The sequence below is a fragment of the Urocitellus parryii genome, chromosome 9 (genome assembly GCF_045843805.1).
Source record: "Urocitellus parryii isolate mUroPar1 chromosome 9, mUroPar1.hap1, whole genome shotgun sequence".
NCBI classification, from domain to species: Eukaryota; Metazoa; Chordata; class Mammalia; order Rodentia; family Sciuridae; genus Urocitellus; species Urocitellus parryii.
The window spans coordinates 12,975,371-12,990,273 of NC_135539.1; the positions used below are offsets into that span (position 1 = coordinate 12,975,371).

General features: G+C 51.6%; 1 protein-coding gene across 1 annotated transcript in view; it reads right to left on the reverse strand.

Moving 5' to 3' along the window:
- Window positions 1–1,079: 1,079 nt before the first annotated feature.
- The window catches only part of Syt17 (synaptotagmin 17), a 56,086-nt gene continuing 42,262 nt past the window's right edge, over window positions 1,080–14,903 (reverse strand). Inside the window, exon 8 of the mRNA XM_026402494.2 lies at window positions 1,080–1,276. Within this exon, the coding sequence (XP_026258279.1) occupies window positions 1,080–1,276 (197 nt within the window). The remainder of the gene's footprint in view (window positions 1,277–14,903) is intronic.

A 14,903-nucleotide genomic window follows, 5' to 3' on the forward strand; every position in this document is an offset into this window, starting at 1 on the left:
CACGAAGCATCCCACAGGGAGAAGGAGAGGCCTGTGCTAATTCTACACTAATTCCCCAGCCGTGAGAGGGGCCTCGGTCCACACAGGGACACGCCAAGCTCCTCCGAGTGTGGTTAAGATGACGGTCATGGAGGGGGGGGTGCGGCCACGGGACTCCACGGAAGTCCTCGGTGGGTCTCCATCGCCAGGATTCACGTCCTGGTGACTCGTCACACACACATATCCCCGTCACCCGAGGGGGGGGTCTTCGACAGACAGGGGACACAGGGACTGGGTGAGATCTCACAGGGTGCGGGAGGCGGACAGAGGGCATGCTCAGGGCGGGGGTCCTGGCCGGTACCTGCTCTCCAGGACACGTAGGCACACAAGTGTTCAGCGGAGGGGCACATGCACACAGACGGACACGCACAGGGCCCTGGGGAGTCAGTCCCCTGGGGTAAGCTGACACAGGGACAGGTTCAGTTCAGCCAGGAGAGGGCTCTCACGCTTGGGGTAGTTCTGCGTGTGTGTGGCTATTTGGTTTCTCCAAATAGTCCGATCTCTATGTGACAGTCACTAAGGAGGGGACGACGATACTTACACCTTTGGAGAGAGGTATTGGGTTTGGAGAGCCCCAGGGAACAGCCGCCCGTCGTCAGGGGTGGGTTTCAGGCCGGGGTGGATCAGGGCTCCCACCTGCTGGCCAAACTCTCGCTCAACTTAGTCTTGGAGATTGGCTCACTCAGGAGGCCCTTTCTCCCCTCGGGGTACAAAGTGCATTTGGGGACAAGGGCATCAACAGGAGCAGCGCTGGCATTAAGTCCCACGGCCCACTCAGCGCTCGAGATGTCATGGGGCTTCTAGAAAGTTCTCAGGCCTCCCTCAGTGAGGGCGGCCGTTGGGTGGTCAATAGTCTGCTTCCTCTCGGTTCTGAGAGGTCGTAGGTGAGCGTGCGTGTGTGTGTGTGTGTGTGTGTGTGTGTGTGTGTGTGTGTGTGTCTGTGCGGAAGGGTGTGTGCGGGTGTGGATGGAAATAGGGAGGTGACACATTTTTTCTTTTTTTTTTTTTAAAGCAATTGAAAGCCTTCGCCCCTGCGGCCCTCAGGTCACCTCCAGGGAGGCAGGGGACACGCGGTCACACTCCGCCCGTGACCTCAGGCTGTGCCACTGCTCCACGGCCGTGCGGTGGGTGTTGAGCATCCGTCGCCAGTGGTTGGACTCGGAGGGCCCCGAGGAGTACTGGCCGATGACAATCCTCCCGATGAAGTCGTTGCTGCTCTTCATGTTGTGGCCGAACACTAGGGCGCAGGAGGGGAGAGAAGGGGGGACGGGACAGAGAGCAGGGACAAGACAGAGACCGTTAGCGGACACACTGCGCCTCTGCGTATGGGCTCGCTGCTCCGGGGACGGGGTCCGTTTCTTTCATGGAGCGAGTTCCCCGATGCCCTCCCCTCCTCTTCCTGTGGGTCTCTCTGCAAAAGCCACGTGGGGTCTCCCGCTGTCCCTGACCACGCAGGCCCTGTCCCCACGGCCCAGTCTTTCCCCGGCTCCCCTTTCAGCCAGGTAGCAGCAATACCTGTCACAATGCACTTAGGGTCCCCTGCCTTGCCAGGCTGCCTCAAGAGCAGTGGATGGTTCTAGAAGCTGTTCTGGCGAGCTGCTGCAGTCCAGTTGAGTGGGCACCCCTGAGCTGCTCAGGGGTGGCCCCGTTGGCACTGCGGGCTGGATTACCTTTTGCTGTGCCTTCTAAGAAACAGAGCGGCGTCTCTGGGGTCTAGCAGGTAGATGCTAAGAGCAGCCCTCACCTCCAGCTGGGACCACCCCCAAAGTCTCCCAAAGGTGGGGAGACATTCATCCCCATGAGAACCACCAGGGTGAAGCTCTGGGGTGAAACTCAGCTCTGTCCTTTGACAGAGCCCTGTGACTCTGAGGCGAGGAAGTCTCTCTGAACCTCAGATTCTTCTTTGGTGCAAGAGGATTCTTGGTAGGACATCATCTCACAGGTCGAGGTGAGGTTTCAAGGAAATCGTGTGTGGAAAGCTCCCAGCTCCCATCACCGAGCCCCTAGCAAGTGGTTTCATAGCAAGTGCTCAGTCACGCCTGCACCGCCACTGGGCCCTGAACTTCTGTCCCAGGAATGAGGCAAGTGGGCTGAGAGAAGCGGCCGGGGCAACTTCTGCCACCTCCGTGAGGCCCGTCTCCTTGGAAGGCTGCTTTGTAAATTCCCAGCACAAGCTTCATTTATGTCCTTTAAGCCCTAATGAGATGGTTCGCTTGATTTATCTTCCCGGCCAAGTTCTGTCTAATTCTTTCCGCGCATGTGGGTAGCCGGAGCATAGCAGCCCGCTAATGGGGGAGCAGGCTGTGTCGCTTATAAATGAAGGGCCGCAGAGGGGGAGAGATCACACAGTCACCCAGCGTGAGCCCAGCCAAGGCAGGCGGGATCCCAGGAGGGAGGCCGATTATCAGATAAAACAGCTAAAATATGCAGCCCCAGACAGAGCTGGAACACTAACAAGCCCCGTTCTCCCCTCATGGGGCTCATGCCAAGCATTTCAAATGATAAAAATGGGGGGGGGGGGAAAGAGGAGTGGAAAAATAAAGACAAGACCCTCCCGCCCCCATCCGATATCTAAGAACCAAGAAGACCTCATGACCTAGGATCAGTCAAACGCCAAGCCACGTCCCTCCAGGGGTCCTGGGCCCCATCAGCTCTCTGGGGGAAAAATGGACCACGTATATTTTTTGTACATTTGGTAAGGTGCCCAGTCCACACAGGTGGGCTTCATTTACATGAAAATCCCTTACAAAAGAAGGGAAATGTCAGGAATAGAATCTTTGTTTAATAAAGGATTAAGACTCTTTGATGCACTTGAAAAACAATTTTAAAAACAGCACTCGGGACTTCTCTGAACCGTGCTTAGTGGGGGATACAGGTTGGAGGTCACCAAACAAGAATGAATTCCAGAGTCCCCTTCCCCGAGGGCATCAGATCTAACAGGATACAATGATGAGACTGTTTTAGGCTCCATTTGTTTTTTTTTTCTTCCAGGGGCAAAACATTCTCTCCTTCTCTGCCTCTCCAAAGCTTGAGGATATCAATGAATAACATACCTAGTAAATCGGTATGGGTTTTATATCTTTGGAAGAGGGTTTTTTTTTTTTTTTTTTTTATAATTCAGGGGCACTTGCCCACTGAGCCCCAGCCCCAGCCCTACTCTGTATTTTATTTAGAGACAGGGTCTCACTGAGTTGCTTAGCACCTTGCTGTTGCTGAGGCTGGCTTTGAACTCACGATCCTCCTGCCTCAGCCTCCCAAGCCGCTGGAATGACAGGCATGCACCAGGAAAGGGGTTTTAAGAAAGGAAATCTTAAGGACTCTCATGTGCTCTTGCTGGAAGAGCAAGTTGGTTCAACTTTTGGGGTATCTGTTCAAAATAAAAGCGTCCTAACTTGAGTCCCAACACATTCCCTTAGTAGAGGACTGTTATCCCACAGAATTTTCTGCACAAATGCACATACAAGTATATTTTACACAGATGGGTTTGGCAGAGTCGAGTCTCCAAGCTGGATCCAGTCCACCACCTGTTTTTGTAAATAAAGTTTTATTGGAACATTGCCAAACCCATTTGCTCATGTATTATTATTATTATTTTTTAACATCATGTCTCTTTTCGGCTTCAGAGCAGGAAGGATGTCATTCTGTTCAGGGTGCTGTCACAAAATGCCAAAAACTGAGTGGCTTATAAACAACAGAAAATTCATTTCTCCCCCATGGCTCGGGAGGCTGAGGCAGGAGGATTGTGAGTTCAAAGCCAGCCTCAGCAACTTAGCCAGGGCCTAGGCAACTGAGAGGCAGAGCACTTGCCTAGTGTGTGTGAGCACTGGGTTCGATTCTCAGCACCGCAGACAAATAAGTGAATAAAATAAAGGTCCATCAACAACTAAAAAAAAAAAATATTTTTTAAAAAGGGAGGGTGATTGGGGATGTGGCTCTTTACCAGTGTAAAGCACCCCTGGATTCAATCCTTGGCACCAAAATAATAATAATAATATAATAAAGAAAGGAAGGAAGAGAAGAAGAAATAAAAATTATTTCTTATAGTTCCGGAGGCTGAGAAGATCAAGGAGCAGGCGAATCTGGACTCTGGGGAGGGCCCTTTTCCTCATGGATGGTGTCTTCCCACCACTTTCTAATATGGTAGAAGGGACAAGCCAGCTCCCTGGGGTCTTTTGTAAGGACACAGGTTCCTTTTGGGAGCGTGGATCTCAGGACCTAATGGCCACCGCAGGCCTGGCTCGTGACATCACACTGGGGACTGCACTCCAACAGGAACTGGACTCACGTCTGAATTCCGTCTGAACCCTTTTGCTATAATCGACTGTCACCGTGAACACGATGGCTTTGCTCGGTTCTGTGGGTCCCTCTAGTGAAGACTGGACCAGAGGGTGGTTTTGAGGACCTTGTAGACTGTAGACCCCTCGCTCATCAAATGTCCCCAACTGGTTTGCCCCCCTTTCTTTTTTTTGTGGGGGGTGAGGGTGCCAGGAACTGAACCCAGGGGCTCTTAACCACTGAGCCACATCCACAGCCCTTTTTATTTTATTATATTTTGGGACAGGGTCTCACTAAGTTGCTTCTAAGTTGCTGAGGCTGGCTTTGAACTCACGATCCTGCCTTTTTTTTTTTTTTAATAGATTTTATTTATTTATTTATTTATTCAATCATTTATTTGTTGGTTTATATGGGGTGCTGAGATTCGAACCTAGTGCCTCACACATGCTAGGCAAGTGTTCGACCCCTGAGCCACAACCCCAACCCTCACAATCCTTTCTTATCTCATCTCCCTACTCCCTTAGTGCTACTTCCTGTGGTCAAGTGATCATCTGAGAATCCACTTTGGGAGGTGTCTACACTGGCCCTGAGGAGCGCTAAGAATCTCATATAATAATAGCATGGAAATCCACATTACTGTTAAAAATGAGACATACCCAAGTACATGAGATGGAAAATTCTCTAAGATGTTGCTGGGAGACAAAAGTGGGTTTTAAAACTGTACATATAAATACAACCTCTTTTTGTTAAAGCGGAGCTTTACATTTAAGAAAACTCTGTATGAAGAGTGTCAGTTCACCCAGCGGTGGAGAGCAACTTTCTCTAGAGCGAAATCGCTCTGATTTCTGTATTACATAAGTATGTACAGTTTGAACTTCTTATCACCAGTACATATTTTGGAAAGAAAACAAAGAAAAAAAAAAATAAGTGGCTCTTAGAGAATTCACATCTAAATCGCCAGAAGGGAAGAAAACGAAAAGGAAGTCTAATAGCCTACGCGTCTTATCCCAATTTGCAAAGTCACTTGGCTGGTGAATCACTTGGCTCTGGGGAGGCGAGGTGGGCGCGCTGGAGGGACGCAGCCCTCCCAAGGGGAGGGCAGCGCGGTCCCGGCCATCTGAGTTGACTGGCAGGCGTCAGCCTTTGCGGATCACTTCGTAGAGTGAGGGCACCCGGAACATTTTTGAAAAAAAAAAAAAGTTCAAAATTTAAAATGCAAATTTATAAGCTGAAGCTGATGTAGAACTAATGACTTCTATAATAAAAGTCTCTTGGGAGAATACCAAGATTCGCCCTCCCTCGCTGGAGTGTGTTGCTGGAGAGAACAGAGTATTAAGATTTGACATCTAGAATCCAAAACAGGGAAGAGAGACAAGGAGACAGAGACCCCTGCCCCCTCCCTTAATGGCTAAGGAAATTGAGTCAAAAGGCTAGCAGGATTTGAAAGCAATGAACATGCGAAAGAAGCCAATTTCTTATAACTAGGTCCCTAAATTTCCTCTCTTTAGAAATATTCAGAATTACAATTTTTGTTCTAAGCACCTCCCTACCCCATTTCTCCTACTCACTGTTACCGGGGCCATATTGGAATGTAGACATGAATGTATTACTGGATAATGGATTGACTCCAAGTGCACCCTGGTCATCAGGAACCCATTTCCCAACAACCTGAACAACCTAGATGATGGCAGAAAAATAATTAAAAAAAAAAACTAACAAACAATCTTGCACCCCAAATATCCAATAGAACAGATGACATACAGCCGGTACACAAAATTCATGGAGAGGAATTCTCAGGCTTTCTCTAAGAACCTATTTACCGTATTTTACAGCAAAATCATTGCAGATTTGAAATGAGTTTTTAACTTAAGAGTTAATGACAGATCTGTCTACTTCTGTGGTGCCAATCGCCATAGCCACCCAGGCCAGGGAACCACTGGGTCCCAAGGGCAGGATCTGGAGGAGCCCGAGAAGCAACACTGATTTACTAAGCACCTACTATGTGTTAAGCACGTTCCATGGATTAATGCACGGAATCTACACCACGCCCTCTAAAGCAGGTTTCTCACTCTCAGCACTGTGCACATTTGGGGTGGATTCACTCTGTGCTATGATGGGCGGTCCTAAACACGGTCAGCGGCACTTCTGGCCACTGGATGCCAAGTGCCAGTCACCCGTGCCAGTGCACGCAGCCCTACACTGTAACAAGCAAGAGTGTCTCCTGACAGTGCTAATCCTGCTGAGAACCACCTCTCCAAGGCAGCTGCTCTCGATGGCCCCTTTTACAGCTGGGAAGACTGAGGTCCAGTCAGGTGAAGGCAGACCACCCACTGCTCCAGTCAAAATCCCGGTGCCTGAATGAGTCAGGGGCAAGTTGAGGCTCTCGCATGTTGATATTTGCAGTAAAAATGAATTTGTTCTTCTCCGTGGGAGCTAAACTCTTTGGGTTGCTAATTTCGTTTGCCAAGGCAGACGGTTCTGGAAGGGAAGCTGGATGACTTGGAATGTGGGTGTGATAAACACTGCAAATTAAAAGAAAAGAAAAAAACATCTCAATCCCACCAACGGGAGCAGATGCTGCGACAGGTCTTCATCTTGCAAGCTGGGTTCGCAAGGTAACAGTGGGCTCTCCTCTGGGCCCCGGGCTCTGGCTGCCCCTTCATGCAACTCTGAGCCTGACAGCACAGGGTAGGGACACCTGCAGATTGTGGCCGGAACCCCGACACCTCAACACTGCCCCCCGTGATCCAGCAGTGGGTGCCGGGTACATTGCTCCTGGATTTCTGGAAAAAAAAAATGTGCTCAGCCGGCAAGACCCACCCTGGTCTGCTTCCCAGGTCTTCCTTAAAAGGGCGCCCCCACTTCTCAGGGTGCGTAGAGCTGAGTGCTAAAGGGCACCTGCAGAGCCTCACCTGCCTCCTCCCTTCCCGCAGGCGCATCCCGACACAGTGACCCCATTCCCTTTGCAACTTCTGCAAAACTCCCCAAAACTACAGCACTCCTCCCTCTTTTTCTTCTTTCTGGAACATAAAAGCTCCTTTTCAGATTTTTCTTCCAAACAAGGTAGATCTTCGCTCTTCTCTGGGCCCCGGTTTCTCCATTTATGCCACCAGTTGCCAGATGCAGGTCTCCAGTCCCGACCTTCAGCTCTGACTTTTGTTGTTGTTCTAAGAAGTTTCATCCATGACTTCCGGGTGATGTTTTCCGAGCTTTCTTGGCTCATTTTGTGATTCATGGCAGCTGCTCGGACAGAACTTTCTTCTTGTTTTTCCTTCCGACAGTAACTGACAGTTTAGACAGCCACGTCATAATAATTAAAAATCAACCACACCGAATCCTGAGCTCTTTGTACTGGGCACTGAGCAGAGCACTTTATGTACATTTATAAAATTTAATCCACGTTGCAACCTGAAGAGGGGAGGTACTGTTTACACCCCTATTTTGCAGATGGGAAATTTGAGGCTCAGAGGTGAACAGAGTCCAGAGTCACCCAGCCACCGCGTGGTCCAGTAGGAATTGAAACTCTAAGCTTCATTTCTCTCTTTCTTATCTCAGAAAGAAAATCTCACCCATTCCCTGCTTTCCTCAAACCTCCCATGTGACAAGGACAAGATCAGAAGAAAAGATACACGGAGGAAAAAAAATACACCATTTAGGATAGAGCTACATCCCATAGAACCTTTCTAATACACTGAAAATATCAGGTTAAAACAAACACTTAATACCCGCCGACTACCAGACACCACAGCCCAGCCCAGCCGGCCTCCCAGGGGCTTAGAACACTCACATTGGCCTACAGCCCGGCAAAACCATCTCACAGAAGTGAGTTTGATAAGGAAGCATTGGACATCTCATGTCACTTGTTGGATATTTCATGTAACCGCACTTCAAGACAGAATGGCTGGTCAGGTACGGTAGCACATGCCTGTCATCCCAGAGGCTCAGGAGGCTGAGGCAGGAGGATGGCGAGTTCAAATCCAGCCTCAGCCAAAGCAAGGCTCTAAGCAACTCAGGGAGACCCTGTCTCTAAATAAAATACCAAATAGGGATGGGGATGGGGCTCAGTGGTCGAGTGCCCCTGAGTTCAATCCCTGGTACTCAACAAAACAAAACAAATCACTCTCCCCCTCCCAAAAATCCCCAGAATGGCCGTCTGAGTTTCCTTTCGCATCATCATAAACTCGAAGGATTGTGAAGTCCAACTGCTGTCCACTGGGGATCCTCTGCAGTGTGTGCGCCTGTGTGTTTGAAAAGGAGTCGGGTCCCCAACCCAGCAATGCGAGGTGAGGGGTGCCAGGGTCAGAATGGCCTTGGAAAATCCCATGATGATCCCTCTCAAGGGCCCACACTGGGGACCTTGCCCCCATGTCTCCAGGGACCAGCACATTTGTCTCCAGCATCTGAAGGGTGGCTGCTTTTTGGCCCGGCAGCAGGAGAAACAAACTGTCAAAGGTGCCCAGGAACGACGGGTAGGAAAACCCACACGACAGCGTCTAACACAGTGCCAACCGCGGGCCAGCCCTGCTGTGTGGACTGCCAATAAAATGTTCAGCCCCCACGACAGTCCTGGGCGGTAAGTGCAAGATGAGGCTCCCTGGAGCCCTGGGCTCTTCCCTCTGTGGACTCCTCGCCTTGGGACCCTTCATCCCAGGGGAAGCACGAGTCCCAAGGTCGGAGCCCCATTTCCTGAGCCCTACGGGTAGTGCCAAGTTGTTGAATTCTTTCATACGATTGGGACCGATTTCGCCCTCTCAATCTGGCCCTGTCTGGAGACATTTATCACCCTGTTTTCAGTGGAGAGGTGGGTATCAGCGACATCCAGTAGATCCAGCCCAAGGGTGCTGCTCAACGTTCTACAAGGTACAGGACAGGACAGTCCCCTGGCACCCAAGAATCGTCCAGCCCCAAGTGTCAACTAGCACCTGGATTTTCCAACCTCTGCCTTAGGGAAAAAGCATGAAAGATGAGATGCGTTTTCATTAACACCAAATCCCCCCTCACCTCAGCCCCCCAGGAAAGCTGCTGGTCTCCAGGAAGCTCTGCAGACCCAAGAGAAGAGGAGCCCCAGGTCTGAGGAGGCTTCAGACCCAATCAGGGGAGAGGAGGCGGAGGCTGAGGGAGGCCTCTGAGAAACGACTCAGGAGCCCTTCTGAACTGGAGGGGACTCAGGAATAAGGAGGAGCTCTTCCGCCTTCTTGAGGAGCCAAAGTCAAGATGGAAAGTTCTTTCCGACTCCTTTGGGGCTGCCGGACCACTGCTCTACTCCTCTGTGGAGACTGAGCCGCGTGGCTCCTGCGTTTGTCAGGACGACATATGGTTGAAGCATGGCGTTCGGCTCTGGGTGTGAATCACACCATCGTGGGGGGGAAGCATTTAAAGGTGCGACTGTAAAGCCATGTGCTTGTTTTTACACGAACAGCCACAATTTAAACATCCGAACGGGGACCGTCTTTGCACATTTGTTTCAGATCTGCTGGCACGGTGGCACTGGGGAACTGTTCCCTGCAAACGTCTCCAGAGCTAGTTACAAGATACCTGTTGAAGCTCTGGGGGTGGGGGTGGGGGGATAATGAATCATCTCTCCTCAGTGCCTGGATTTACCCCCCCAGCCGGCTCCAAAGGTCCTGTTGGTTGGTTTAGGAATGGGGGACTTGTGCCAGGTGTTTTAAAAATGCTCCCAGGTGCAGCCACACAAGTTAGATGCAAGAGCAGGACAGTCAGCTGACCTGATGGCCTAGCCTTGTTCTTTCTACAAACAAGGACCCTGACATCTGCTCTTTCGTTGGATTAAACTTCTCTGACTGCTATGGTGCAGATCTTGTCCCTGTAGGGTGGAGCCCTAACAGTGACAGAAAATGCTGCCTGTGACGGGTGGGGACTTCTAACACTGCATCCCCACCCAGCCGAGGACCAGGGACCTCTACCTAGGTGCTCACCCTCTTCCCAATCAGAGAAGGCAATTCTCCCCTGGGTGGAGGGGATAGAGGATAGAAAGAGTGCTGAGGTGCTACTTTAGGCCACAGTGGACACACTTTTTCCATCAAAGGACAGACACCAAGTATCTGAGGCCCTGAGGAGCACCTAAGGTCTCTGTTGCAAGTTCTCAAATTGGCAGCTACAGACAGTATGTCTACGAACAGGTGTGATTAGGTTTCAATAAAACTTTATTTATACAACAGGGAGTGGGCCAGATTTGGCCTATAAGCTGTAGCTTGATATCGGTTCTCAAAGTGGGCTCCCAGACCTGCAGCATCAGCAGCACCCAGGGACCTGTCAGAAATGCAAATTCTCAGGCCTACCCAGACCTGCTCAGTCGGAGACTGTGGGGAGGAGATTCCCGTAATCTGCTCCAGCCAACCTCTGACACTGATTCGTATCTCAAGCACACTCTATAGTCACTGGGGAGTTTTTTAAACATTATGGTGGAGAAAGGGATATCCATGGCCCGCTGTGGTGACCTCCGGAGGTGGTACTCAGGCGTCAGTTATTTTTTAAAAAGTTCTCCTGGGTTGGCCCTAACACACAGGCAGATTTCAGATCTTCTGGTCTCAGGTAAGGCCCCTCATGCAAACATTTAGATGGGGAATAGAACCCCCTTAAAAATTCCCAGAGAAAACAGCCTTATTTCTGGTTAAGGGGGGTGGGGGGAGGCATTCCTGAGCTCCATCTGTGGAATCACTTAGCTTTCCAAGACCCAAACCATCACAAAACATGTCACTCACTTCCAAGGATGAAAAATTCTGCCACAGTTAACTTATGTTTTCTTTAAATGTGGGGCATACCCTGGGGTAGTTTCAAAGGAGACTCGTTCTGAATAACAGTGACATTGCTTAAAGAACAGTAGCAGTCCTCTGACCCCCGTGCCCTGTGTACGCCAGATCTTGTCTCACCCTCAAGGCCACCTGCCAGGGTTTGAATGGTCTCTCATTTTTGAGATAAGGAGACTGAGGCTCAGGGTGTAAGTGCAATGAGCAGAACTGTTCAAAAGTGACCCCTGAAGCTCAGGAAGGACTGTTGGACCATGGTCTGTCTAGGACCCATGCCCCTGGCCTCTGGGGTGGGGGGGGCTTCCTCTACTGGAGAAAGATGAGCATAATCCCCTGTGTCTCTGGTTTCTGGCATCCCACCCAGACTGGAGGTGTCCCACCAACAGGCTGCCTGCCCATAAAGTGGCGGCAGGACAGACACAAAGTCCTGGGTCACAGTGCCTGGCCGGGTCACAGCTCTCGAGGGATGGCAGGTGGAAGTCAAGCCTCTGCCTTTCTTGCCAGGGCCTGTCCTCGGTCATTGTTCCTTGCTCCCAAGTGGAGTCTACTCTTAACCTATGGTGTGGGTCACTGCAGCGTCTGTCCTGAAGCCTGGTGCAAGGCCAGGAGTCAGATCCTAGTGAGAGGTGGAGGCGAGGCTGGGACCCAGCCAGCGGCCTGGTGGCAAAGCTGGGGTCTGAAATTGGGTCCTGATGACTTCATGTCCTAAGTCCCTGCTCCCAACCTGGCTGCTTGGCTCACGCAGCATCCCCCACGACTCCTTGAAAGAAATGAAGTTTATGTTGACGGGCACATTCTAGTGTGTTCACAAAGCACCCTACTCTTAGGATGGATACAGACACCTTTGCCGGGGTGTTCTGTGTGTGCTTTGTTGGAATGAACAGCCTGGCATAGTCACAAACCCAAACACGACCCCGAGAGCAGGAGTGCTAGGTGCTAGGTGCTAGGAATACACGTGATCCCAGGGGAAGGAGTGGCCATGGAAAGGGGATCGGAGGGAATTTCTGGGAATGTTCTGCTTCTTAATCTGGTGAAAATTTACGCACACTTCAAGACACAAAAGAGTAAAAATGGTGTCAGGATTTTTTTTTTTTAGACTGCAAATGGACAATGGCTATCAAAATGGAAAGATACATAGGCCTGACACAACCCAGGGACTTAAAAATCCACTGCTGGGATTTTAGCTCCAGGACCATTTGGACACACTGGCCAAGAAATATGTGCCAGGAGGTTCAATCCAACAGTGTCTAAACACACATACACACATACACACACACACACACACACCCCAGAATCCACTCACTCTTCAGCAACAGCACTGATGACATAAATTATCCCTCATCTCATTGGCTTGTGGAGTGTGATATAGTATGTGAAAAATGCATCTTTTAGAATAGGATTAAAGAGCTGCCAGTGCTCCCCCTGCCCACGCGGCCCCTTCAGGTCACTACATGCACATGACAAGCACCCGTAAGCCACCGGGTGGGGGAGGGCGGAGGCCTGATTTTGAAAACCCCCGTTCACCTTCCCATCTGCAGAACACGCTGTCTCCGCTTGCACCCATCTTCAAGGCTGGAGACCCGGAAGCCGTGAAGATCCTCCTGTAAGGGAAGATCCTGGAAGATCCTGAAGATCCGCATGCTCTACCCTTCATCTGTCCCACTGAGGCTGCTGAAGAGGGCCCAATGGGAACGCAGGGAGGTGACAGTACCATGTGGAGGGTACATGAACCCCAGACAGGTGCAGGACAGGGGCCAGCGGGCTCCGTGCCCAACCTGACCTGCCCTTCTCAGTTCCCCAGGGACGTCATGGTCCCCCACCCTCCAGGAGACCATACAATCCCACCATTCGACCTCGGGGTGCCTTGGCCTGGGTGCCGATGGCCTTTGTGCTGCTCCTCCTCTGCTGTGAGGGGCGGCTGGGCACTGGGGGGCATGCAGCACACAGCTGGCCTCTCCCCAGTAGATCCCGGGAGGAGGCCAAGTTGTGCGCTAAAGGGCCTCCAGGCGCTGCCGTGATCCCTGGGGCACCGTGCCATCCCCGTGGAGAACCTGGGTCTAACTGCTTTCATAAATCAGCAGGTGCCTGGGGCTTGCTGGGCACAAGGTAGCCCAGGTGACTGCCAGCCTGGGATCTGCAGACACGGGAGTCCCTCAGTGTTGACCTGAGGATGCACTCAGCGGTGAACGGTGCGCAGGGAGGCGGCACAGCCAGCTTGTTAAGGGCAAAGTCCGCTCTGTGTGGTCCCCAGCGGCTGCTCACCAGGCTCTATGGACTCAAGGAAGGACTACATTTCCCAGCATCCCCTGCAGTGATTGACAGGACTCCCAGGCCTGGCCCCAAACATCTTCCCATGCAACCCTCACTCCTCTCCCTCTCCCTGTGCCATCACCTGCTGCAGGCAAAGCCCTCCAGGGCCTCAGAAGAGAGCAGAGCCAAGGAATGGAAGGAGCCTGGTTGGCTGAATCCCGGCAGCGAGGGTCACCCTGAAGGGAAGCCACAGACTACCCGGGAAGCAGCAGGTGTCTGTGGCGCCCACCACCAAACCCCCGCGGCTCTCTCTCAGTTCCCAGCCGTCCTTCGAGCCCCCTCTGCTAGTTTCTTCCCCTGTAAAATGGGGAGGAATCCTGGGTTTGAGTCCTGCCTTCAGGACCTGGGACAAGGCCCGCCCCTCTCGCTGCCTGGATTTCTCCTGTGCAAAATGGTAACAAAGCGCCTTCAGGGTCACAGGGTAGCCACGCTGGACAACTTAGGAAAGCGCGGTCTGCCACGGCCCTCCGACGCCCTAGGGACTCACTGGGCTTGGGGACACTTCTCATAAGGAGGCTGGGGGCTCTCATTTTATCAAAGGCAATCCTGGCATGCATTAAATGTCCTGGTCCCCTCATTACCAAAGAGGCCACCAAGAGGCCAAGGGTGACCTTGAACCAAGACAGAAGAGGAACCCACCCTCCAATTCACCCACCAGCTGCCTTCGCAGCCCCAATAGGTCCAGCAGAACGGGACCCCACAGCAGAACCTCAGGTCCACTTTGGTCACCAAGTCAGAAGACACCGTCCTGGTCATGGGCCTGGTCTGTAACCCGGGATCTTAAAAGGGGTGACCGACAGTTAGGCTCCAAAGCCTGTACCCTGGAGGTGGGGCGCGCCTGCTCAGGAAGGCGGAGGGAGGCTGTGCTCTCTCACCGGCCGCCGGCTCTGCTGACTCTGCCCACCTGCCTGCTTTGTCGGGCCCTTGCTTCAAGCTCGCTCTAATTATGATTTCCAGCTCATTATGATAAGCCAACCGCATTCTGTGCTGCTCTAATAAGGGGGAGGCAGAAACCCAGAGAAGTTTTCATAATGACTTATAAACTGGAAAAGAGAGAAAATTACACCCACGGAGCATCTGCTATGTGCTAAGTCCCTGCATGCATGTCATCTTACCCCGTCCTTCACAGAGCCAGGAGCCACATCTGTTCCCCAGTGCCTCCCAGCCTTGGGCATACAGTAGGTGTCTGATAAACTCGTACCACCTACCCCCCTTACCATGGCCCTGACCCAAGGCTCTGGCCTCATTGCACAGTTTACTCTCTTCTTCAACTACCTTCTGGCCAGTCTGACCTTCTTCCTCTTCTTTGACCAAAACCAGCCTATTCTGCACCAGGGCCTTTGCACTTTCCATTTCCTCTACTTAGATGTTCTTTCCCCTTATTTTTGCACAGCTGGCCCTTTCTCAGCTCATATTATGCAATTTAAAGTCATTCTCCAGGCCCTCTCTGATGCCTTACTCTAGGATTAGTTAGGTGGTTATCAATTGCCTTACCCCAACCTGAATGGCAGC